Source organism: Misgurnus anguillicaudatus, chromosome 14 (assembly GCF_027580225.2).
Source record: "Misgurnus anguillicaudatus chromosome 14, ASM2758022v2, whole genome shotgun sequence".
Taxonomy (NCBI): Eukaryota; Metazoa; Chordata; class Actinopteri; order Cypriniformes; family Cobitidae; genus Misgurnus; species Misgurnus anguillicaudatus.
Genome location: NC_073350.2, coordinates 21,617,572 through 21,641,094, shown reverse-complemented (window position 1 = coordinate 21,641,094; position 23,523 = coordinate 21,617,572). Strand labels below are relative to the sequence as shown.

The 23,523-nt window shown below is 36.2% G+C and overlaps 2 protein-coding genes and 3 long non-coding RNA genes across 6 annotated transcripts in view; 1 reads left to right on the top strand and 4 right to left on the bottom strand.

The window, feature by feature from the left end:
- inavab (innate immunity activator b) overlaps positions 1-23,523 on the bottom strand; it is a 50,098-nt gene that overhangs the window by 17,634 nt on the left and 8,941 nt on the right. The window contains exon 1 of one of the 2 annotated variants that reach the window (XM_055183711.2): positions 5,639-5,791. The exons of the other annotated variant lie outside the window; for it this stretch is intronic. The gene's annotated coding sequence lies outside the window, so the exon portion shown is untranslated. Of the gene's footprint in view, positions 1-5,638; positions 5,792-23,523 lie in introns of those variants that run through there. 2 annotated transcript variants of the gene reach the window in all.
- On the bottom strand, positions 10,064-11,656 carry gpr25 (G protein-coupled receptor 25). The gene has a single exon (XM_055183714.2). The coding sequence runs from the start codon at positions 11,643-11,645 to the stop codon at positions 10,518-10,520; it is 1,128 nt and encodes a 375-aa protein (XP_055039689.2). The 5' UTR covers positions 11,646-11,656; the 3' UTR covers positions 10,064-10,517.
- LOC129430969 (uncharacterized) lies at positions 17,119-19,741 on the bottom strand. Its single transcript, XR_012373215.1, has 6 exons — positions 19,587-19,741; positions 19,240-19,295; positions 18,620-19,150; positions 18,459-18,535; positions 18,207-18,309; positions 17,119-18,125 (listed from the first exon to the last, which is right to left on the bottom strand). It is a non-coding gene; the product is annotated as an uncharacterized lncRNA (long non-coding RNA).
- On the top strand, positions 20,448-21,830 carry LOC141369475 (uncharacterized). The gene is made up of 2 exons (XR_012373213.1): positions 20,448-20,708; positions 21,172-21,830. It is a non-coding gene; the product is annotated as an uncharacterized lncRNA (long non-coding RNA).
- LOC141369476 (uncharacterized) lies at positions 21,633-22,615 on the bottom strand. The gene is made up of 2 exons (XR_012373214.1): positions 22,011-22,615; positions 21,633-21,895 (listed from the first exon to the last, which is right to left on the bottom strand). It is a non-coding gene; the product is annotated as an uncharacterized lncRNA (long non-coding RNA).

Sequence of the window (23,523 nt, the reverse complement as noted above, 5' to 3'; positions counted from 1 at the left end):
CAGCCAAAGTCCGCATATTTATGTGGGGGGGGCATATTTTTTCAAATACACCGCACTTTCACCACATAAATTGCAGATTTACGCGTGCAAAATATGCAGGGCTTGCATGATTTCATAATGCCCGCATTTTCGTAGCAAAAAGTCACATATTTCTTAGCAGAAAGATTTTTTGCAAGTTCCTGCAATTTTTGCAAGTTTCTGCAATTTTTGCAAGTTTCTGCAATTTAATTGCATGATATCACGCAAATATCCAGCGCATTTTTTTAAGAAGACGTGCCACAAGATCAAAGATTTTTGCCCGGAACAATCACAAAAATCCTCCACATTTTTATGGAACTACTGATTGATTTAATGTTCATAGCTCATATATATTTTGTGACATCGCCAAGAAATGACCTGGCATGCCTAATACAGCGTTTTAGCAGTTTTTGCTAATTTGTGTGAACAAAGAACTGATTGACAATGTTGTCTGTAGGCAAAAAAAAAACAGCAAAATTCCTGCAACATGTCAATCTTTTAATGGACACAGAAATAACGTCTTTCTTAAAACCATGGGCTGAGCTCCACAAACACTGAACTGAGCAATGAACTCTGAACTGACCACATTTAGCTACAGGACATTTTTGCAGGAAGTGAATGAGTTTTCTGGATCATGTTATTTGTGTTAAAACAAACACCACTGGGACTTCCCGGCAGGAGCTAGGCCCAAATGTGCTATTTCAGACAATTCACATAAGCTTAGTTAACCACAACTCATTTTGAATTGGGAACAATCCTAGAACTACACTAGGCCATTAAGCACAGTATAAAAGCGCTGTTTGGCTGCTATGGGTGATTAAAACAAAACAATGAGCGTTAATTAAAGCTTGTTTATCTGCTAACCACTGGGCCAGCACTAGTGAACTGTACAAAGTTTCGATTATACAGTACAACAACCTGCTGTGAAATCTCATACAGGAAGTGGGAGTCAGTACCACTCATCTGCTAAAAAACAAGGTTTCTATTGTCATCTGAACTCCAAAACCAAAGTTTGCGGAGGCAGCTTTGTCTAAGACTAACAGAAAGAGCAGTGGTGGGTCGCAAATCTAAACCAACATACCCATGAGGACAGTTGTGAGAGGATATAGGAACTGTTTAGTTAGTCCTACATCCATTGGATTTCCATGGGATTAGCTATGTGAACCCAAGGGGTTCCTGTCTACAAATTTAAGCTGACATTCTATGGGAGTCTGTAGATTCATATCTCTCCTCTTCCCGTGAATCTGAGATATATTGGATTAGCATGCATGGGAGTCGGAGAGTTTTATTATTGAGGGGATCTCCCCCATCCTGCTCTTCGGACTGGGAGCTCAAGCACAATGGGAAAACTGGTGAACTGTGACGGTTGCATATTAACCTTTACTCAGGACCTGTTCACACTACATGCACAGTTTGATGTATAGTTAAAGGTTTGTAACTTAACTAGTAAAGCAATTGCATTGCATTCTAAGCTTTTGGGTTCAGTCGTAGGGAATACTTATACTGGTAAAAATTATATAGTATCAGTATGTGTGGTCTTTAGGCTTAAACCTATAACCTTTTGCGTTGCTAATGCAATGCATTATCACTGAGCTATACAGGAGTACTATACCTTGACTTAAAATGCATACTTTGACTTACGGCAGCAAGATATATTAAATTATTTTAAAATATCACAAATGTGCATATCGCTATTTATATAGCAACATTTTGCAATAATCAAATGACTTTAATACTTTAAAAAGTTATGTATTTTTTCTCTCCAGATAAAAGATGAAATTTTGTTTGTCATAGTACATAGACAACTTTTTAGTTCTAATTATTGAAACATGAGTTTGTAAATGCATATATTTAATCAATGTAATATCATGTTGCGGTAATGATAATTTTTGATAATGATCATCTAAAAATGTAAATAATTCTATAGGAAATATTTTTTAAATCCTCTAAAAATAATGGTTATAGTAAGTTCAGACCTTAAAGGAATAGTCAATTTTCTTTAAAGAAAAATCCACATAATTTACTCACCACCATTGTCATCCAAAATGTTGATGTCTTTCTTTGTTCAGTCGAGAAGAAATTATGTTTTTTGAGGAAAACATTCCAGGATTTTTCTTATTTTAATGGACTTTAATAGGCACCAACAATTAATACTTAACTCAACACTTAACAGTTTTTTTCAATGGAGTTTGAAAGGACTATAAACGATCCCAAACGAGGCATAAGGGTCTTATCTAGCAAAACGATTGTCATTTTTGACAATAAAAATAACAAATATACACTTTTAAACCACAATTTCTCGTCTAGATCCGGTCCTGAAAGCGCCAGCGTGACCTCACGCAATACGTCATGACGTCAAGAGGTCACAGAGGACGAAGGCGAAACTCCGCCCCAGTGTTTACAAGTGTGTTGAAAGAGGACCTTTCCGACGTTGTTGTATGTGGAATGATACTAATTAATGTCTTTGTGTCAGTTTATTGTTTAAAATGGTCCGCAAATGTGCGTTTTATATATGTAACCTGTGACCTCCCTACGTCACTACGCATTTACGTTAGGTCGCGCTGGACTTTTGGAATTGTGGTTTAAAAGTGTATATTTGTTATTTTTCTTGTCAAAAATGACAATCGTTTTGCTAGATAAGACCCTTATGCCTCGTTTGGGATCGTTTATAGTCCTTTGAAACTCCGTTGAAAAAAACTGTTAAGTGTTGAGTTAAGTATTAATTGTTGGTGTCTATTAAAGTCCATTTAAATGAGAAAAAGGAATGTTTTCCTCAAAAAACGTAATTTCTTCTCGACTGAACAAAGAAAGACATCAACATTTTGGATGACATGGTGGTGAGTAAATTATCTGGATTTTTCTTTTAAGAAAATTGACTATTCCTTTAATCTTATATGTGCAAAAAAAAAATAAAAATCAAAGATTTATTTCACATTTAATAAAAGTGTTCTGAAACGTCTCCTTTAAAAACAACATTGCACTCTTTAACCCTAAGGAACTGTTTTGAGTAGCTTGAGGAATAGGTCATCTCTCAAACTTGGTTTTAAATATATGCTTCATGTTGTTTACACAACTGTCAATAGTTAGTGACATGTAATTACTCCAAACTAGTAGCTATCATAAGACACTGCGTAATTACAGCTCTGATGGATAAAACAGAGGATGACCGCAGCACACCCCAGCATTTATACTTGTGTGGCCATGGTACTCATCATGGGAGAAAGAGGATGAAAAGTGGAAATTGATTTCAAACAAGCCAAAGCACAGACGGATTCTCTGATGTGGACTTAAACGTCTCCCCCGGCTTTAATTCTACCATCAGCACTGCAGCGCAGCGTGAATCCCTCAGGCGGTAAAACTCTAGAGTACTTTCTCTCCGTAAGTTCATTACTACTACAGTAAGGCTCAGCAGATATAATAGACCTCACAAAAAAATAATAGACCTCACAGAGGCAGGCTTAACCTTCTCTTTTACACTGGGCTGGTATTACTGTTAAGGGAAAATGTTTGTGGTTACCTCACATGTTGAATCAAACCATTATAATAACCAAGTAGTAAAATAATAATAACAGACGAAATGATGTAAGTAACCAAGCATTTGGAAAGTTCATTAATTGTACATTAGGATATACATTGATTATAAGTGTATTTACCAGAATGAGTAGCAAAAATGATACATTTTATTGTATATACAATCATGCCTTGTTTTAATCTATTCTTCTTTATCCGAAAGGAAGTGCAATGTTTCTTTGAAATCAGTATGTTATGGCTTTAGTCTGTTCCTGTTTAGTCTCGTTGTCACCACAGAGAAAAGTGGACAGATATTTTATATATACAACTGTGAACTGTTACTCTAAATAAAGCACGCTGTATTAAAAACTATTTCTGATCAATTCCTCCAGGTTTACAAAGTTAAAGAGATACAATGCATGCATGGTACTCCTAAATGTCAATGCAGGTCAACACCAAGCAGAAAGCTGAATATAGCAATTAGACAGGAAACTATATTCATTATTAACTAACTACTCTTTTTTTGGTGCAACTGACCGCTATTGATATGAATAGGAAGGAAGTGACTTTGATCATGATGTGTTGACACATGAACTCATTTGAAACAATTCAGATTAACACAGAATCTGCAACACTATTGAAAAGATGACGTTTTAAGACCAGCAAACAGTCAAATTTAAAAGACAATGTGTTGCCACACAAGTGGACGAAATAAAAATGTCACTTCAGTGCCTGTCATTGTAAAAGGGCCACGTCCAGAGGTGCTAATAAGAGCCTTAAAACTGAGCTGTCGACAGCACACAATACACACACGCTGCTTGGCTCCTCTTTGGCCGACCCTGGCTATGAACCAACAAAGCCACAGATTCCAGGGCTATTCACATTCACTGGTCTGCACACCTCCCTATGATGCCTGCCCACTCAAATCACTCCTGATCACTCCCGATCACTCCTGGATAACTGGTCACTGCACAGTGAGGAATAATGAGCGCTGGACAAAGAAATGAGAGACTATAGTGTATTTAATAGCTTTAAGCTTCTAACCAGTGACTGACTGATCTGTTGTCTTATATAACCCAACCAAACCTCAATTGAAGAAATCAGTTTTCCGGTCTGAATAAATGAATGGCGTGTAAAATAATATCCCCCTTTTCATAGTGACACAATGTAATCATGTGATTCTCACGCTTACCTGGGAAAGTTTCTTTCCTCTTTGAGCTATAAACAAAGCTTTGTAACTTCTCTTCACAGTCCACACAACACCGTACTTCCATATACATTACAATCACAACAAGTGCTGACTTAATGCGGTAGTTTGTGGTACAAAATTAGCATCACATATACAATGTCAGCCTCAGCACAAACAGCAAATTACTGTCCATCACGAAATTAAAGTTGAACGAGTTTGTTTAAAGTATTTGTTGAATCAGTATAATAATATTGTATAGTATACACACTATTTGTTTTACATTTAAATTACAGTTATGTAATGCTTTAGTGCATTCATTTAATTATATTAGTGTCTTTAAATGGGTTTATATATAGTTATTTATTTAAGTAATTGTAGTGATTACATAAAATGCATTCATTTAATTATATTAGTATGTCTTTAAATGGGTTTATATATAGTTATAGTATATTTATTTAAGTTATTGTAGTGATTACATAAAATACGACCACGTCGTACTAAAAAAATAATCAAAAATTATTTTGCAGCAACTTTTCGGTGTCATCACTGTTAGTGAATAGTGTTACTTTGTACTTTATGGTATGCAATTTAAAATCTTTTAAAACGAGGTAAAATCAAACACACGAGATGTACAACACTCAACAGTTTGAACAGTTGCAAAACTTTAAGTGGCAGTCCTGAATGAGCTCAGTTTTCATTTTGCGCCCGTGCTCATTTCGGCGAAGTGCATAATTTAGCAAATGCGTTAACCCAAAGCGACTTAACTTACACATGAGAGAACATTTAACAATTGTCTACGGAAGCAGCAATAAGTTACGTTAGTTTGAACAGCTACGTTTACAAGTTAGGGGCAGTGAAGGCATAGTTTCTTAAATATATAAAACAATGTTAAGCGTTTATTAAGGAAAAATATGACCATACCTTGTGTCTTCATAACAACAGGAAAACCAACGGAGTCGTCAAAGCTTTACGCAACGCATTATGATGGGATTTGATTTATCCACGCTTTCTCCACCGCCGCATTCCACATTGATGTAAGCGAGACGCTGAAGAATGGGCGATACCACTTCGCGCTAACTAAATGTGCTGCCTCCCACGTATTCCCTTAAGCTTGGCACTGACACCAGAGATCAGATTTAAAATAAATTCGCAATACAACACAGTCAATTTCAGATGTCTAAAAACGTGTGGTATCTATATTCTTCGTTCCATTTGTTTTATTTACGTGAACAAACAACCGTGTCCCCCTTGTCACAATGGTACATCCCTCAACTCTCCAACAACTTCTTTCACAGTGCTGAACACATGCAGAGCAGCGTTTACAGTTATCCTGATCCTGATATATCTAAATCGACCTAAATCGTTTGCATACGCTCGAAACATTGGTAATCCATACGATGGGAAATGGGGGGTTTTGTTAATGCCTCCAAGGTAGCATCTTTTGAAAAGGCATTAAAGGTTTGTGTTATGTGCCATCATGGGACGGCAGGGTGCTGGTGCCTTTTATTAACATATGAAAAGCTTAACCTTTGAAAGCAGACTATCACAGAAAATGTTCAGGAAACACAGAAGATGGCCCATTAAAGTTAGCAGGCCTATTAAGTTAGCGAAAGCAGCTTGCAGAATCTGAATAGTATTTTAACACTTTAAACACATCAAGTCATACATGTTATAAATAACGCACTCGAGTAACAATTTATTTCATATAATATTTTAAAAAAAAGATTAATAAATAATACGTTGTGTAGGCTACTGTAAAACAACACACAACGTGCCTTCAAATGCGTACCGCTAGAGGTCAGTAGCAAGCTGTGAAATACATTAATGCGTTTGGTAGAGGCTTTATACTACGGAAGAAGATTAGGGCCACTGGTGAAAAAAATATTTAAAATCTGACTTTATTTTCAGAATTCTGACTTTATTCTCAGAATTCTGACTTTAATCTCAGAATTCTGACTTTAATCTCAGAATTCTGACTTTAATCTCAGAATTCTGACTTTATTCTCAGAATTCTGACTTTAAACTCAGAATTCTGACTTTAATCTCAGAATTCAGAATTCTGACTTTAAACTCAGAATTCTGACTTTAAACTCAGAATTCTGACTTTGCTTAAACTACACTAACATAAATGAACATTTACAAATTATTTTAATACACTCTAAAAATGCTGGTTGTTTCAAGGTTGTTTCAAACCATGGTTAGTTCAAATATGAATATTTTCCAGTATCGTTTTTTTTAAACCAGGGGGCCAGGGCCCACTAGGGGGCCTCGATAAACTTGACCTAAAACTATTCAGAATAAGACCAAACAAATAAAAATCTAGATTTTTTGTGTTTGGTTATTTTTATAATGAATATTCAAATCTGTCTAGTTATGCCAAGTATTGGATAGAAACTACGAGTAGGAGGGCCTTCAAATTTTGTAGTGGACAATATGGGGGCCTTAAAATGAAAAATCCCTAACCCTAACCCTAACCCTAAAGTGTATAGACCTAGTTTGACATTGGTGACCTTACAGAGAGGTATTCAAAATAAACCCATTTATCTGAAAAAAGAGGGAAATGCTAAAACTACACCAACATAAATGCACATCTACAAATGATTTTAATACACTCTAAAAATGCTGGTTGTTTCAAAACCATGGTTAGTTCAAATATGAATATTTTCCAGTATCGTTTTTTTAACCAGGGGGCCAGGGCCCACTAGGGGGCCTTGATAAACTTCAAAGGGGGCCCCAAGATTACCTAAAACTATTCAGAATAAGACCAAACAAATAAAAATCTAGATTTTTAGATTTAGACCTAGTTTGACATTGGTGACCTTACAGAGAGGTATTCAAAATAAACCCATTTATCTGAGAAAAAAAAAGAGGGAAATGAAACAAAACTTTGCAGTTCATTTACAGTTCCTCAAAACCTATTAATTGATGAACCAAAGTCAATGGTTGGTATCTAGCCTACTCATTGCATGCAGTAACACTGGACTGGATTATATTTCACAGAGAATGCTTATCAACACAGAATCTGGTTCACTAAATCTTAAAATAAAGATACATTTCTTGCAAATCTTAAAGGCGGAGTCCACGATGTTTGAAAAACGCGTTGGAAAAGGAGACGGGCCGACTACCAAAACACACTTATAGCCAATCAAATCAAATCAAATACCGGGTTGCGTATGTGTGGGGCGGGTCTATCAACAGAAGGTCCAGATTCTATTGTGGTAGGGGCATGTTTGTTTAGGTGATTTCAAATATCAACATTGGCTTTCAAACATCATGGACTCCGCCTTTAACACTGATGCTGTCAGATGGGTCTCACAACAGACTATAAACGTTTATAATATAATTTACTAATATGCTGGTGTGTGGTGGGCGTTTTGGCGCAATATGGCTGCCGTCGCATCATCCAGGTGGATGCTGCACATTGGTGGTGGTTGAGGAGATTCCCCCATTCATATGTAAAGCGCTTTGAGTACTGAGAAAAGCGCTATATAAATGTAAGGTATTATTATTTATATTTGCTCTAAACATATAATTAGTAAAAACTAATATAGGTCTTCATTTGTCATATCTGTATATATTTCAAGTTGGATATACACACAGAGCTTCTGTGGACAAATTAAAACCTTCATCTAGACAAAAGCCACAAGGTATCATGTGATCGTACTGGTGCAATAAAGTGATTTTTAAACTTCACAGCCTCTTTTTGCATTTCCTATGATCTTATCTGGGTTACTCTTTTGCAATGTTCCAGATATTCTACAAAAACAAATTGCAAAAGGGGGTACATATGCTTTGGGATAGTAACAGTTAAAGTAATACCAGCAATTGTTTTAATAGTTTTTTCTGGTTGTTAAAATACATCAAGTTAACAATTAGGATAACTCTAGTATGTATAAAATAAATATGTATAAAATAAACTAACAATAACGTGTTTCTAATCCTATACCAGCCTTTTAGTTTTACTAAAACTTTTCTATCATCAGATTTCCACACAGTGAAACTATAAAAATGATTCACAATCAAACTGAAAGTTTCTTGTCACAACGCTATCTGTTATGCAGACGGAAAAGTGCATGAGAATGCTTTTACACTAACATTCTCACCAAGGTCTTAATGTTAACTTAAACTTGTGGTGGCCCCTGGTAGGTAAGGGCAGTTGTTAACCTCGCAAGGAGATGAAAGAATTAAGAAAAGTCTTTTACCCAACATGAGACATCGGTAGGTCGGCAACTGTATAAGTTGACCACATGTAAAACGAGCCATGTCAGTTAAAGGGTAAAGTACTATTCTTTTATAAAATTAAAGTAAAATAAAGTCTAGCAGTAACCTACTTATTTAAATAAGAATGAACCATTGAACTTTCAGAAACATCCCACTCAACTGCTAAAGTGAATCACAGAAACTGGCACTTGGGTTGTTAACTTGTAGTTTAGAAGAGGACAGTGTTAGCGATCATATTGCAAAATTCACCCATTTAGCTTTGTGCTACACCTGTATGATGCTCCTTCACAGCAATTTACAAATAAAATTTTACTATTTATTTGAATAGCAATTATTTTAACATATATGAGAAGAGAGCATGATATATGAAAGTAGACACAGCTGCTTGACATTTATTTAAAATGATTTACATTAGACAAAAATGTAAATAATTTTTTAATAAAAATTTAAATTAAGAATTAAATATTCCAGATAGCCATGTAAAACATGAGTTTACTTTTTGAACTATTTTTAAATAGCATTTTCAGACTCTACATTTCAGGTTAGCATCTTTGCAACACAGCAACACATAGTGGGTGGATTGTGGTCAAGTTTAGATAATTACCAGCGATTCCTAATTTTTCACCGATGCCCAAACTAAAGACGAAAGTTGTGACCTAAGTTTTGCCTTTCTTTTAGAAAATGGATGATTCATTTCAAAGGGGAACTACAATGCCAACCAAGTGTGAAACACTGACTGTGTGGGCTGTTGGGTGACTTCAATCATTGAAGTCACTCAACAGCCCACACAGTTTCTCGTGAGAAAATGTCTGCAGAATTAAATGACAAATGTTTTCTATGCCATAAGTGCCATGCACATTTAGTAGTGACCATGACTGATCTGTGAAAAAGCTAGACACGAATGAACGGTAGGCATTTTTGCTATATGTAACTGATCAAATATTTCTCAAAACTCTTTGTTTTATTTTGGATTTGACATACAGTAATTAAGTAAATAATTGACTTTAAAAAAGATTAAACAAAAATGTTTATTATCAAATTTATATATACATTGCTTTGAAAAATTTGCAAGCACTACAAATTAATAAAAAACAATTTATTTGAATTAATTTTGTTCAGTAAATACGCAATAAAATCAGAAATATAGAATTTATAATTTATAATACATAAAAAATAGATGTTATAATTCCCATTCTGTGAGAACCTAGCTAAAGTAATTGTCATGTGCTTTACAGTTTTCTATAAAATCATCATTTATAGATTATCTGTATTTAATATTAACTGAATAAGGTCATACCATAAAATCAATAATTTAAATTAACTTTAATGCTCCTAATCTCATAATTAAATATAATACTTTAGCCTGGATTTCGCAAGCAGGGTTACATATATGCCAAATTCAAATTCTATTATGAATGCATTGCATATTAATATCAGTTCTTAATGTTGCTAATACAAATTTGCTAGAAATAATATATACTTATCTTAAAACAATGAAAGCAATGAAAGTACTCTTGGTTTCAGCTGATAATTACATTTATAAAGCAAGCAAGCATTTCTGAAATTTGAGACTGAAAGTTCAGTTCTTTTGAGTAAGTGAAAAAAGGCGCCCACGGGTAGACGTATTTCCAGAGAGACTTTCACAGGTGCCGTTAGAGAGAGAATTAGAGGAGATATAGCTTTGATGCTGATCACCTTGACCCAAGCAGGTCTGACACAGGACACAAGCTCGACGTCTGAAATGCTGATCCAGGAACAAGTAGATGGCCGGATTTACACAACTGTTGAGAAATGCCAGACAGCAGGACAAAGTGAGCCCATTATATAAATACACCTCTGTGTCCAGACTGACCCCTCCTGAGCTGATCAGTGAGATAACCTGGATGCTCTTGAGCACATTAAAAGGAAGCCAGGAGATCAAAAAGGCTGAAATTATAGTAAACACAATCTTGAGGGAGTGGCGTCGTCTGGCTCCTGAACGAGAGTTTGCGGCTGAGTGATAATGACGGCGTAGGTTCACCAAAATTGACCCATAACAAAGGCCTAGAATCAGAACAGGTAGCAGAAACGTCAGAAATATGGTGAGAAGATTCATTCCCTGGACAAAAGAAGATTTGGAGTCTTCAGAACATAAATTGCCAATCAGTCCACGATACACCAAAGACGGAATTCCCAGGAGAAAAGAAATGATCCACACAATTCCACAGGTGATCTGCATGCAGTTGCTGCTCCTGAGGAAGTGAGAGTCCATTAAGCGCACGACAGCCAGATAGCGATCCACGCTCATGCAAGTGAGAAAGAAGATGTTGGAAAAGCGATTGACGGCAATGATGAAGCTGCTGATCTTGCACAGGGGCTCTCCGAAAGGCCACTGGAAATGAAGACTAGCCGAGACGGCCCAAAGCGGCAAGGTCAAGACGAAAATAAGATCAGCTAATGCCAGGTTCAGTACAAAGGTGTCCACAAGACGTCCACTTCTCGTACGCCGATTTTTGCCTATGACCATGATGACGAACAAATTTCCTGAGAAGCCAGCAAAAAACATGATGAAGTACAGCACAGGAATGTAGACATGGGACATGGGTAGTCCCTCAGGTTCCATCTGCTCATGGTAGTCGTACATGTACGCTGTCGGGCTCATTGTTATATTATGATCGTGGTCTTCATCATTAAAGCCAAAATCTACTGTTGAGTCAAAGAGTGCCATCTCTGTGCCGCTTGCCATCTGTGCACGAATGATGGGCACATTACTGAAAACCTAGCCTATCACATGCTTAGAAACCACAAACTGCAAAAACAAAAAGGTTCTCTCTCTCGCTCTTTCTCTCTCTTGCTCGCTCTCTCTGTCTCTATTTCTAATTCCAAATTTATCACAAAACACTTTTCTTAAGTGTTAAGTATCAAAAAATAGTATGATTTAATATTGATTGGGTCATAAACAGTCACACACTTACTGTAAAATGCTGAATTGTTTCAACTTTTGGGTTAAACAATGAACAAATTGAACCATCGATTTAAAATTAATCTTGAAATTTGAGTGCAAAATTCGTTGTTTCTGGAAATACTATCAAGCTGTTAACTTTATGCAAACGTCTTAACAGAGTTATTTTATGTTAGTAAATAAGTAGTCAATAGGTCAAAACAGTCACTTCCTGTAAAGGACAAGGGACAAAGGACAAAAAGGACCACATAGGGATTTAAAAAATGAAGTGAGAATTCATTCAATTCACATAACTTGGTTAAAAAAAACTTGTTTAATACTGAACTATGCAGAATGCTAAACATAAAGACAGTTTGTGGTGCATGTTTGAGAAGTTTTGCGATTTGCTGTGGCTTCCTGATGTGTAGGTTTACAGGAGCACCACACATGGTTGATTAACCTAAAACATTTGTTGTGCTCCCGCAAACTCTTTGAACTGAAGTTTGAACAGAAATTAGGGTTTTGGAAAAAGTGAGATGCGTAAGTTTTCTGCCATACAAAAAGGCATGTAGAATATAACTTAACAGAAAGAGAAATAGAAACAGTATAGTGTCAGGCAATGCATTCTTTAAAAGGAGGCCCAGAAGGCTTGCTGGACTGGGAGGGGGGTTCTGGAATTTTGCACTGTAAAAAAAATCTGTAGAAATTACAATGGTATTGCAGCTGGTAGTGTTGTAGTTCTCAAGACCGGTCTCAGTCTCAAGACCACTTTTTAAAGGTCTTGGTCTCGTCTTGGAATCGACCGCATTTTATTTGGTCTCGTCTCGGTCTCAGACAAAGAGGACTCGGAATTTTATTTCAAGACCGGTCAAGACCACAACTGATGGCACATCACAAATTTATTTTTTATCATTAATTTTATGTAGTTTGTTCAGGTTTGGCATATGATGCTGGCATTGTTTAAGTTTCTTCCAATGACAAATTTTTGTAATTTTATTACTAAAAACACCTGCATTGTGTCAAGTCAGTGTTTCTCAAACTTTTTCAGCTCAAGGACCACTCTATCTTCCAATTTTTTTCTGAGGCCCACCTAACAGAATCCCACTCTAACATGCCACCAAAAGGATAAACTAAATTTAAGTTTAATATGCAACTGTTTCAAGTCAAAAACAAATGTGAAATGAGTTGCAGCTTAATATGAACAGCAAACTGCACATGTGAAAAAAAAACTGCAATTAAACATACTATAACAGCCTAGGTCCCACTTAATGTCCTTTCAAAGAGCCATTAGTTTAAAACTGAGGTGGTGGGTATATGAAGTCTATGGTTGTAACTATCGTAACAATAAAATGCTGATAAAAATGTTCCCCTTAATGTCCAAAATCACTGAAAATACAGGGATTTTACACATGAAACAAAAACTAGTACATTACAAAACTAATAGATTTGTGGATTTTAGCTGCTTTCAGTTGGCGCTTGATTTTTTCTTTTGACTCCTCTTTGGTTTAGCCACTGATCCATTTTTACGTTATTAAAACAGAATGGCAAGAACTGATATCACAGTTTCACAAGTGCATTAAAAATCTACTTAAATAAGTGACAATATTGTTTAAACACTTGCCTAGTTTAGGTCATCTTTTGGCGGACCCCTAGTGGTCCGCAGACCACACTTTAAGAATTACTGTGTTAAGTGAATGGAAAGCCATGGAAAGACAGTTCAGATTAAATGGTTAAGTTGATTTCAGCTTTTTAGTGTTTGTTCACATTTATTTGCTTATAGACAAAGATAAATTCCCACATACCTGCAATGCCTTTGATTATTTTATCAACACACACTCTTGACTTGGTCTTGACCCTTTAAAGTCTTGATCTTGTCTCGGTCTCGGCCTGTCTTGGTCTTGGTCATGACTTGGTCTCGGTTTAGGTGGTCTTTACTACAACACTAGCAGCTGGGTTGCCGGTAAATTACCGTAGATTTAAATTTGTGTTATTTACTGGCAAAAGTTTGTTCAATGTTAAATAAATTTTAAATATTAACAAGTCTTTATCTTAACAGAATAAAACTATACAATAACAACCTCATGCAAAGCATTCTGGGAACCAGAAATCATCATCAACCTTTTTCTGTTTTTTGCTTCAGATTTTGTTTCCCAGAATGTTTTGCTTGATGCTGTTTTTTATTTTTATTCTGTAAAGACAAAGACTTGTAAATGTTTAATGTTCATTTAACTTTGAACAAATTGTTGCCAGTTATTTACGGTAAGTTACCGGCAACCCAGCTGCAGATTTTTTTACAGTGTGGGTGGGCAGCCATAACACTCAATGTAAAATATATAAAACAGATCTGAAGGTTTTACTTTATTTGTCTCCCTTAAACAGAAAATATAAAATTCAAATTCTGTGTCTTATCAATGTTGGCAAATGAAGATGGAATAAAAAGCCATAAGAGACTTTTTCTAAAGAAATTTTCCCCTGACCGAATAATAATTTTTTTAACGCCAACATTGTATAGATATGATATTGCGTTAACGATGTTTAATATGTGCCGAATTAAGTCAAAGTATGACAGACTCTGGTGACATCATTCAATCTTATTACCTTGATCTGACAGTCCCATAGGCTATATTTTCATTCATTCCTGACCGAGCTTTAGGCAGATGACTTGTTGCCTCACTGCCTCATGATGCAATGACTTTGGTGGCATAAAGGCAACCCCGAGAAATGCATTCGGAAAGTCTTCATGGAATTCTGTTTGAAATATAAACAGAGAGTGCCTGTCTGATAACTAATCTCATATTTGGAAACCCACTAAATGAATTTCTTGTAGAAATGCAATTAAAAGGTGTACAAAATAAACTACATTTAGCCACTTCTTGGCCATTTTATTTTTTTTAACTTGACCAAGCTTAATCACATTCCCGTGCACGCATAGATTTGTGGGACAGGACACTGAAGGTATCTCAGGAGGACAGGAAACAGGAAGTAAATCTAACATCGGATTCGGACGTGCCTTGATGCCTTCATGCTTTGGAATGCTGCCTCCGCGGATGCAGCCCATAATATCACAAAGCACAACTCTATTGATGAGATCATGGAAGCATTTTGATAAATTGGCATGCATGACAAATTCATCAAAAAGGTATAGACGTGGCCTTGTTTGTCACCATGAATACATTTTAGGTAAACCCAGATGCTATGGAGGTGGAAAGTAACGAATTACATTTACTCACGTTACTGTAATTGAGTAGTTTTTTGTGTACTTTTACTTTTTTGAGTAGTTTTTAAAATCTGTACTTTTACTTTTACTTAAGTAAAGTATTGTACTTCGCTTTAAATCATATCCGTAACTGAGTAAAAAATATTTTAAAAAAGCAAGGTGATAAAGACGCCACGGATGATTGATTGATGGGCGGGGTAACGCAAAAAAAAAAACATGGAGACGGACAAGACAGGCGCGCGCCTCAATTCAATTCTTATGAAAGAAACACCTTGCCATATTTAAGCGACCACTTTCCACTGACGCGAAGCTATTGCTTCTTTCCTATGAAAGGTAAGATTCATGCTCTTGAGTACAGAACTGCCACCGGGTTTTTACCGCTCATTTGCACAACGCGTTTTTAATACTATGCGCATTATCTTCCGAGGTCTAGCAGATTCGCGTCAAGCCAAACACAACTTACCCCTGATTTACATCGCACGAGTTTGCGGTGTGTTACGGCTCCGAGGTGACTTTGTTTCGTCTTCTACGCGGTGCCAACTCACACAAGAAGCGGATCAGAAGAGCAGCAGCATTAATTCTGTATATTGTTTTGTTTTTGCAATGTCCTATTTTGTTCTGTAGTCAAAAAAGTGAATACACTTAAAAATGCAGTTAGGAAGGACAAATATTAAAGTATTTAGCTATGCATATTCATCTAAAACACATCCTCAATTAGGTATATTTGTGAGCAAGATGATGTGAAATACGGGAGTCTGCACGAGTGCACGGAGTGTTTTTGAAATTGACAGGATATTTGACTTTTTTTTCTATTTACAGTACGGCTTCAACGAGGCGCATGTCAAAAATAGACTAGGCCCCTATCTTAGACATCAGGTTCCCGGGAAGCTAGAAGACAATAAACGTGTAAAGGACAAAAGTATATAGCCATGGCACTCATCTCATATATGCTCATTTATAAAACGGTTAGTTCCAATCCTTGATTCTGATGTCGTGCCTAACAACGCCCTTCAGCCGTTACTTATTCACGATACAGCACAGCCTCTCGTACCTTATTGCTTAATTAAACTATAGTTTAATAAAATAATGTATGTTACCAGCAATACATCAATTACAACCTTAGATGTATTTACTAGCTGCTGACCTCATATTATTTTTGCTTCAAAAGGGCATAACTCGCCTTTTTATTTTTTTTCGCTTTTTATTTTATTAACTTTTTGTTATTGCACTTTAATTGTAAAGATGTACCTACAGTTAAAAACAACTAATTTGAGATTCATATTCCCTTGCCGTTTTTTAACTATAGGCCTACTAGAATCCTTAAAATGACTTACTTTTTACTTTTACTTGAGTAGATTTTAAGACCAGTAACTTTACTTTTACTTAAGTAAAATATTATTAAAGTAACTTTACTTTTACTTGAGTACAATATTGTATTACTCTTTCCACCTCTGATCGTCACTATAACCATACTGACACAATTGTTGCACATATAATTAGATGCTGGTTTCAGATTTATAATATTTGAGGAAATATACTTAGAAGGTTGTTGACATGTAACTTGTTTTTGTCAGATATGCAGGGACTTTTGTTTATGCAGGGACTAAGTATTGATGTGGTTGGAAGTTGTAGTGTTTATGACTCAGGGTTGGTTAGACAGTGGTGAGAGACGTTAACTACTATTCTTCTGAGCTGGTTCCCAGATAGCAAAAGATACCAATGAGTCGGCGGACCACCGGCGGTGCTCTGGCGACAGTAGAAGCGTCATAAAGGCGTAATCGCAAACACGTCTGACGGCGGTCCGCCGGCGGCAGCCGCTTTTTAAAAGCGGCAGCCGGCTGTCTACCGCCTTCAATCCGCGGCTGGCCCGCCGGCCAACCGCCGTTCGGCCGCCTTTATATTGAAGGCGGCTCTTTCGCGGCCCGTCGGAGGCAAACGCTATTTTCGAGCGATTTGCCGCCGCTTATTGTATATATATATATTTATATAGGCTATTTCTAGTATGCAGTTTATCAAAAATAATGATTGATCAAATCAGACAAATTCTCATTTGGAGTTTTTATTCCACATTTCAAAGTACATTAACAGTCATTGAACTAAGATGTGTAAGAGCACTAAAATATAAATAACTGAAAAATAAAAAAGTACTAAAGAACATACAGGTTTTCAAATAAATTCTAGTTTAAAAAAAAACATTACAAGCAAATTAGAACATTTACAACAATTGTTAATAATTTAGAGGTCAGCTCTAAGATGAAAATAATTAGGCTACCAGTAAACATTATATTAAGTAATGAGGATATTTGGTACCAAAGAATGGCCAGCATACCAAATAATAGTCATTTCTAACAATAGGATAAGTGTTAATCATTTAGAGTAAAGCTCTGGACTAGAATAGACTATTATAATGGCATTGCTGACCTGGGACACAATATTTTTACTTTGCTGCAATATGATCTGTCTCTTGTGAATGAAAAATGAACAGATACTTTATTGATCCTCAATGGGAAATTCAAGGTCCCAGTAGCTTATAACACAACACACATCAACATAAACAGAATGATTAAAAAAACAAATCCACATGACTAAAAAAAACAGTAAAAGACACTAAAGACATTAAAAAAGATCCACATGAATGTAATGTATAAGCATGAGGCGCTTATGATCAGTACTTTCTCTCGTGCACCTGTATAAAGGACAAACCTTTTCGCCATTCCATATCTTTCCGAGGAGCTGCCATCAAGGCAGGGTCCCAGGGAATTTGGAAAAAAAGAAATTTTCACAGTGAAGTGTGGATTGGTTGAGTGTACTGTCACACTTCAGGCTTCTTGATGTTACTGACTGCAGGATAAAAAAAGGGTTCCAGTTGTCAGTGATGCTGGGGTGTCAGTAGTCAGCCTCGGTTTAAGGGGTCAGCTGTGGGTCCCTCTCAGCTGTGTGCCGCCTTTATCCGCCTTCACGGTCAGATGCTCCTTTCAGGTTACGCGTAACATTAACCTGGACAGCCCCATCAGTGGCATCCTGGGTTGCCGGGTTCTTTCGGATGGCTCCTGTAGAAAATACAGAACTGTCATTCCATTTGAATAACATAAGGCCATACACATCTACTTAAATATAAAAATCTAACTTACTTTGAACAATGGTCTTCAGAAACAGGTCTCTAAAACATGCTTGATTCCCTACACCAGTCCAGGTTGTATTAATTGAAAGGTGATTAGAGAAGATACTCTAAAGCTGAAAATTCAAAAAAAGTGTTACAAATTACATTTCTCAGAATTTTCTCATACATAAATGTGAGACAGGCTGTGGATTCAGACTGTATATGCAGTGTACAAACTTAATTTTACTTTTAGATTACCCTACGGCAAAATTAGCACACTTACAAATTGTTCCTGGAGCATTTTATCCTGCCTCAAAGTGTTGTCAAGCAACATTAAAAGTAAGCCGCTGTCATCCGAAGCTACAAAATGAAAGGCATATGGTAATTTTGGACCTACATCACAGACAAAAAAAGTAAAATTTAAGAAAGAATGCATGTTCTTACCTGCTCGTTCACTACGTTCCCTCGGGGCTTGGTTCTTCTCCCTCACACTGCAAAAAATGATTGTCTTACCTAGTTTTTTGTCTTGTTTTCTAATATAAATATCTAAAAATTCTCAAATTGAGACACATTGACCTGGCAAGCAAGTGGCTCAAGATACCAAGTCCTGTTATTGAAATAAATGATAAAAATCAAGAGTTTTTCTTTTTACTTAAAACAAGTCAAAATATCTGCCAATGCAGTAAGAAAAATAAACTTAATTTAAGTTGATTAAGTTAAAAACTGGAATTTAGTTTATTTTTCTTACTGCACAGGCAATTTTTTTACTTGTTTTAAGTAACAAAAAACTCCCGATTTTCATCATTTATTTCAATAAACAAAACCCAATATCCCAAGCCACCTGCCCACAAAGTCAGCGTCTCAATTTAAGAATTTTCAGATACCAATATTAGAAAACAAGACAAAAGAAAACCAAGCAAGACTTTCATTTTTTGCACTGCAGGGCTTGGTTTTCATTCTGGAGCCTCTAGAAATCTACATTATATAAAAAAAAAAACAACAACTAAAAGCACTATTTTAAATATTGTTAAAACACTGCACACTAAGACACAGGCCTAATATACCTTGATAGCTGAAAACTTCATGCTGTGCACGAGATGCTGTGCTCTGGGCAAGCTATCTGCAAGAAAATATGAATAAAACTACATTGTTATTACAACTTCAGTTACTGGATAAGCAGCATAGAGCAAACATAGTCTTACTAACAACTTTTAAATAAAAAATAAAAGAACTAGAACTTTGCTTAACCTCCGTGTGTACTATAACAAACAAAGGCAAAACAGCATGTGTTCGCTTACACTTGCTAGCCACTTTAGCTAGGGGAGCATACTTGTTCAGACAAACGAAGTAATTTAAACAACTTCTATACATGAACATAATTGCGTTACACAAAAATGAAACATGTACTTACTTAAACGATCGTAATTGATGACTTTTGTCTTAAATCTGTATCTTGATCCTCTCTTCAAACACTGAAATGTGTGACGCCGAGTGCTCTCTGGGAGGACACGTTATCTTCCGGTTTACAATTCTTCCGTCTTTTTTAAGTGCTGCCCCTGTCGACCGGTGGCGGTGCTTCACTGTTTGTGCTTTAACACTTTCTTTTTTGTCTCAATTAATTTGTACAGGTCGCAATCGCAAAATAATCCTTGTACACGTAAAAGGTAAAAAAAATTAAATCGATGTTGAAAAATAATGAAAGACATAAAGGAAATTTCCAGTCAAGTGCATAAATCAAAGACATGTACAAATGTTCACCTAAGTGATAAAATAATTCGATATATTTCACATATATTACTGTATAATCGCTTCAGAGTTTAAAAGTAATTTAAATGTAATTTCCTAAAACTTCAAGAATCTGTTATAAACCCTACTGGCTTTAGATGCATGTGAAACATGCTTGAACTCAGGGTGTAAAAAAGGAAACTAACTTAAAACACATTCGTATAAACATAACTTACATATCTTTGCTTTGGAGCAAAACAACTATCCTATTTGATATAATTCACATATATAGGCTATTATGATTTTATAACCGCTCAAATGTGAAACTTAAAATGCTGTCAGTACTTTAACTCCAATGGCCAATGTTGATTTTGAGAAGATTTCAAAGCGGCTTGCCGCCAGCCTGCCGCGGTCTATTAGACGGAGGCAACCGCCAGAGAAAATTAAGCAGTCGGGGCGCCGGCGGCCATCCGGCGGCCAAAACCAAGAGAGGGGAGTGACGTATTCGGCGGCAAACGTTTCATCCCCGCCAGCGGGACGCACCTATTCACCTTATTTTTCACGACAACAAGGGCGGCGCCATTTCGCTCATTTTGTCAACGTTCTTCCGGCCGCATAGACGGTGAGCAGCTGAGGCAGTGACTGAAGGCGACGCGTTAAGCTTAAAAAGCTCACTCGAGCGCCTTTATGTTTCTTTCTTACCAATTTTAAGCAAACTGAGGAACACCCTTATCCCAAGTAATGGTTCGACTACGATGTTCCGGAAACTTTAAACCACGCCGGGTGTTGAAAATGTGGCCAGTTTCAGGTAAGCTATCTTAGCTAACTTTGTTCTCGTTCGCCTAAAGTTAGATTTGTGAAGTCCGTTCTACAAATACACTTAAGATCAGTAACGTTAGTTTATAAAATGCAACTATTTGAATGGTTTTAATTGTCCACCTATATTTTTATATTTACGATAGTACAATGAGATATTATAGTACATTGCATTCTTACAGTAGCCCACGTGATTCCTACAAGTTACTGAGATTTCAGATGCTAGAATGTCAGTTCATTTCTCATTCAGATATTGATAATGACCTATTAAACAACGTATTATTTAACACTGAAGTTAAAGGTTGTGTGTATAATGTTACTGTCTCTGTTTAATGCATCTCTCTCTTACTCACTGTTCTGTTTAAGTATGGGTGCCAGTTATATATTAATTCTCATGATGCAAGTTTATTTTAAATACTAACATAAAAATGTTTATGGTTATATTGTTTTCACAGATGCATTGATGTGTAGTGATGCAGTGGACAACTGTGAGTGTGATGCAGAAACACAATGGGAGGATCCATCCGTCTCTGACCACAACTACACTTTAAAATCACAACTCAACCTGAAGCAACCTACATCTGATATGGGAAAACAATGGTGCAGTTTCCCTGACAGGGCTTATCCTGGTCCCAGGCTAAAATGCATATTTGAGCTACAATAATTTAAAAACACCTTTTACTGACATACCTCAACATATAAGAGTGCCATTGTTTTGTCACAAGATGCGCACCAGTCTTGTTTTTTTGTAGGGTTTGTTTGTAAAAACTAAAATGTCCTAATATAATTAAATCCTAGTCCTGTAAACCCTGTCCGAGAAACTGCTTCAATGTGTTGAGCTGGCACAAATGTACATATCTCTGCTGAGAAACAACCATCTTTGTGTCAGCTTTACAGAGGGTTGATATTGCATCCATTACACAGTCGCCAAGCACTTTACCAGTACATACACCAACAGCTTCCAGATAAACACTTGGGATCAGCTCCTGATGACTCCGATAAAGCTGTGTCTTAATTTATTGCAGGGTGGTCTTGCTTTACCTGTTGTAAAGTTACATTAAACCTTCATATGTGATCAGATGTCATGCAGTGATATTAAACATTTACAGTGTGATCAGATGTTGTGCATTTATATTAAACCTTTACAATGTGATCAGATGTTGTGTATTTATATTAAACCTTTACAATGTGATCAGATGTTGTGCAGTTATATTAAACATTCAGTGTGATCAGATGTTGTGCATTTATATTAAACCTTTACAATGTGATCAGATGTTGTGTATTTATATTAAACCTTTACAATGTGATCAGATGTTGTGCAGTTATATTAAACATTCACAGTGTGATCAGATGTTGTGCAGTTATATTAAACCTTTACAATGTGATCAGATGTTGTGCATTTATATTAAACATTTACAATGTGATCAGATGTTGTGTATTTATATTAAACTTTTACAATGTGATCAGATGTTGTGCATTTATATTAAACCTTTACAATGTGATCAGATGTTGTGCAGTTATATTAAACATTTACTATGTGATCAGATGTAACCTGCCATGCAGTTATATAAACCTTTACAGTGTGATCAGATATTATCTGTAAGGAATTTCTTAAATCATATGTGAGCTTTGTAGATTCCACTTAAAAGGATTTTTGAAGGAATAAGTGTTGGCAAGTTTGCAAATGAATTCTATCATGGTACCACATAAAAACGAAATAGTTATTGGACTGGCTAAGGTGCACATTTGCTTTAAAAAAAGACGAAATCACTGTGTAAATATTGGTAGGCATAAGTACTTTAATAATTTCCAATGCTGATCCATCATCTCCTGACAGGACGAGGTAATATGTCCCATAGGTTACTTGCCGCGGCCGCTTTATATCGTCTAACCACGAGACGATTGATGGAACGATATAAGACTATCCGAGCGTCATATGAAGTTTTCTCCGTGCTCCTAATTTAAAACATTAACATCTGTAGCGATTTTTGTGTTTTTGCTAAAGTTATAGTTATCTAGATACAATCTTCTAAGCCCCATACTAACGACCGTTTTCACTTTGCGATATTAGCAGCGGAAGTCGTTTTTCAAAATGCGGATGAGCGTTGAATTAAAAAGGGGCGTGGCGGAATAAGGTGAATAGCCGACAGCTTAGGGCTGGCGGCAAAAAGAAGTCCTGCGGATATTTTTTGCTATCTGGGTTGGAGATTTCCTGTGTTGATGGTTTGTACCAGTAAAAAAGACAGTCCACTCTTTAACCTTTTCCCTATATGACTACACTGTAGAAAAATGACTCCGATCTACAGCTACAGAATATACCCCGAAATATAGCAATTTGGCACTGCATGCTCAACATCCTGGAGTCACGTTTTTCATGTGATTGGCGCGGCGGGAGAACCATGATTTGTTGAGCTACAGAAAAGTTTTTATTTAACTTGTTGATATCATAATAAATGGAATTGTAAAGTTGTTCAACGGTAAAATATAACAGAATATTAATAATTTGCACTGAATCTGACTCTGTTGTGGGGTGACCGATTGATAGGTTAAAACTTGATGTCAGTCAAGTTAGCATTCAAAGTACTATACATTGTCCAGTTCTTGCACCTATGAATATGAATAAAAACTATATTTATGATTGAAATATATTAACTTTCATTATTATTATTTACATGGCTGGAATTCGTGAAAAGCGGAGCTACATGTGAGTGATTGAACCTGAGCAAGTGACAAGAGCAATGGACGGTTGATGAACAGACGGGAAGGCGTCGAGCAAACAAAACAACGGTCGATGTGGTAGGCCTATA

Bases quoted from the DNA above. Each gene is read 5' to 3' on its own strand.
- gpr25 (XM_055183714.2), bottom strand. From the start codon at position 11,645: ATGGCACTCTTTGACTCAACAGTAGATTTTGGCTTTAATGATGAAGAC.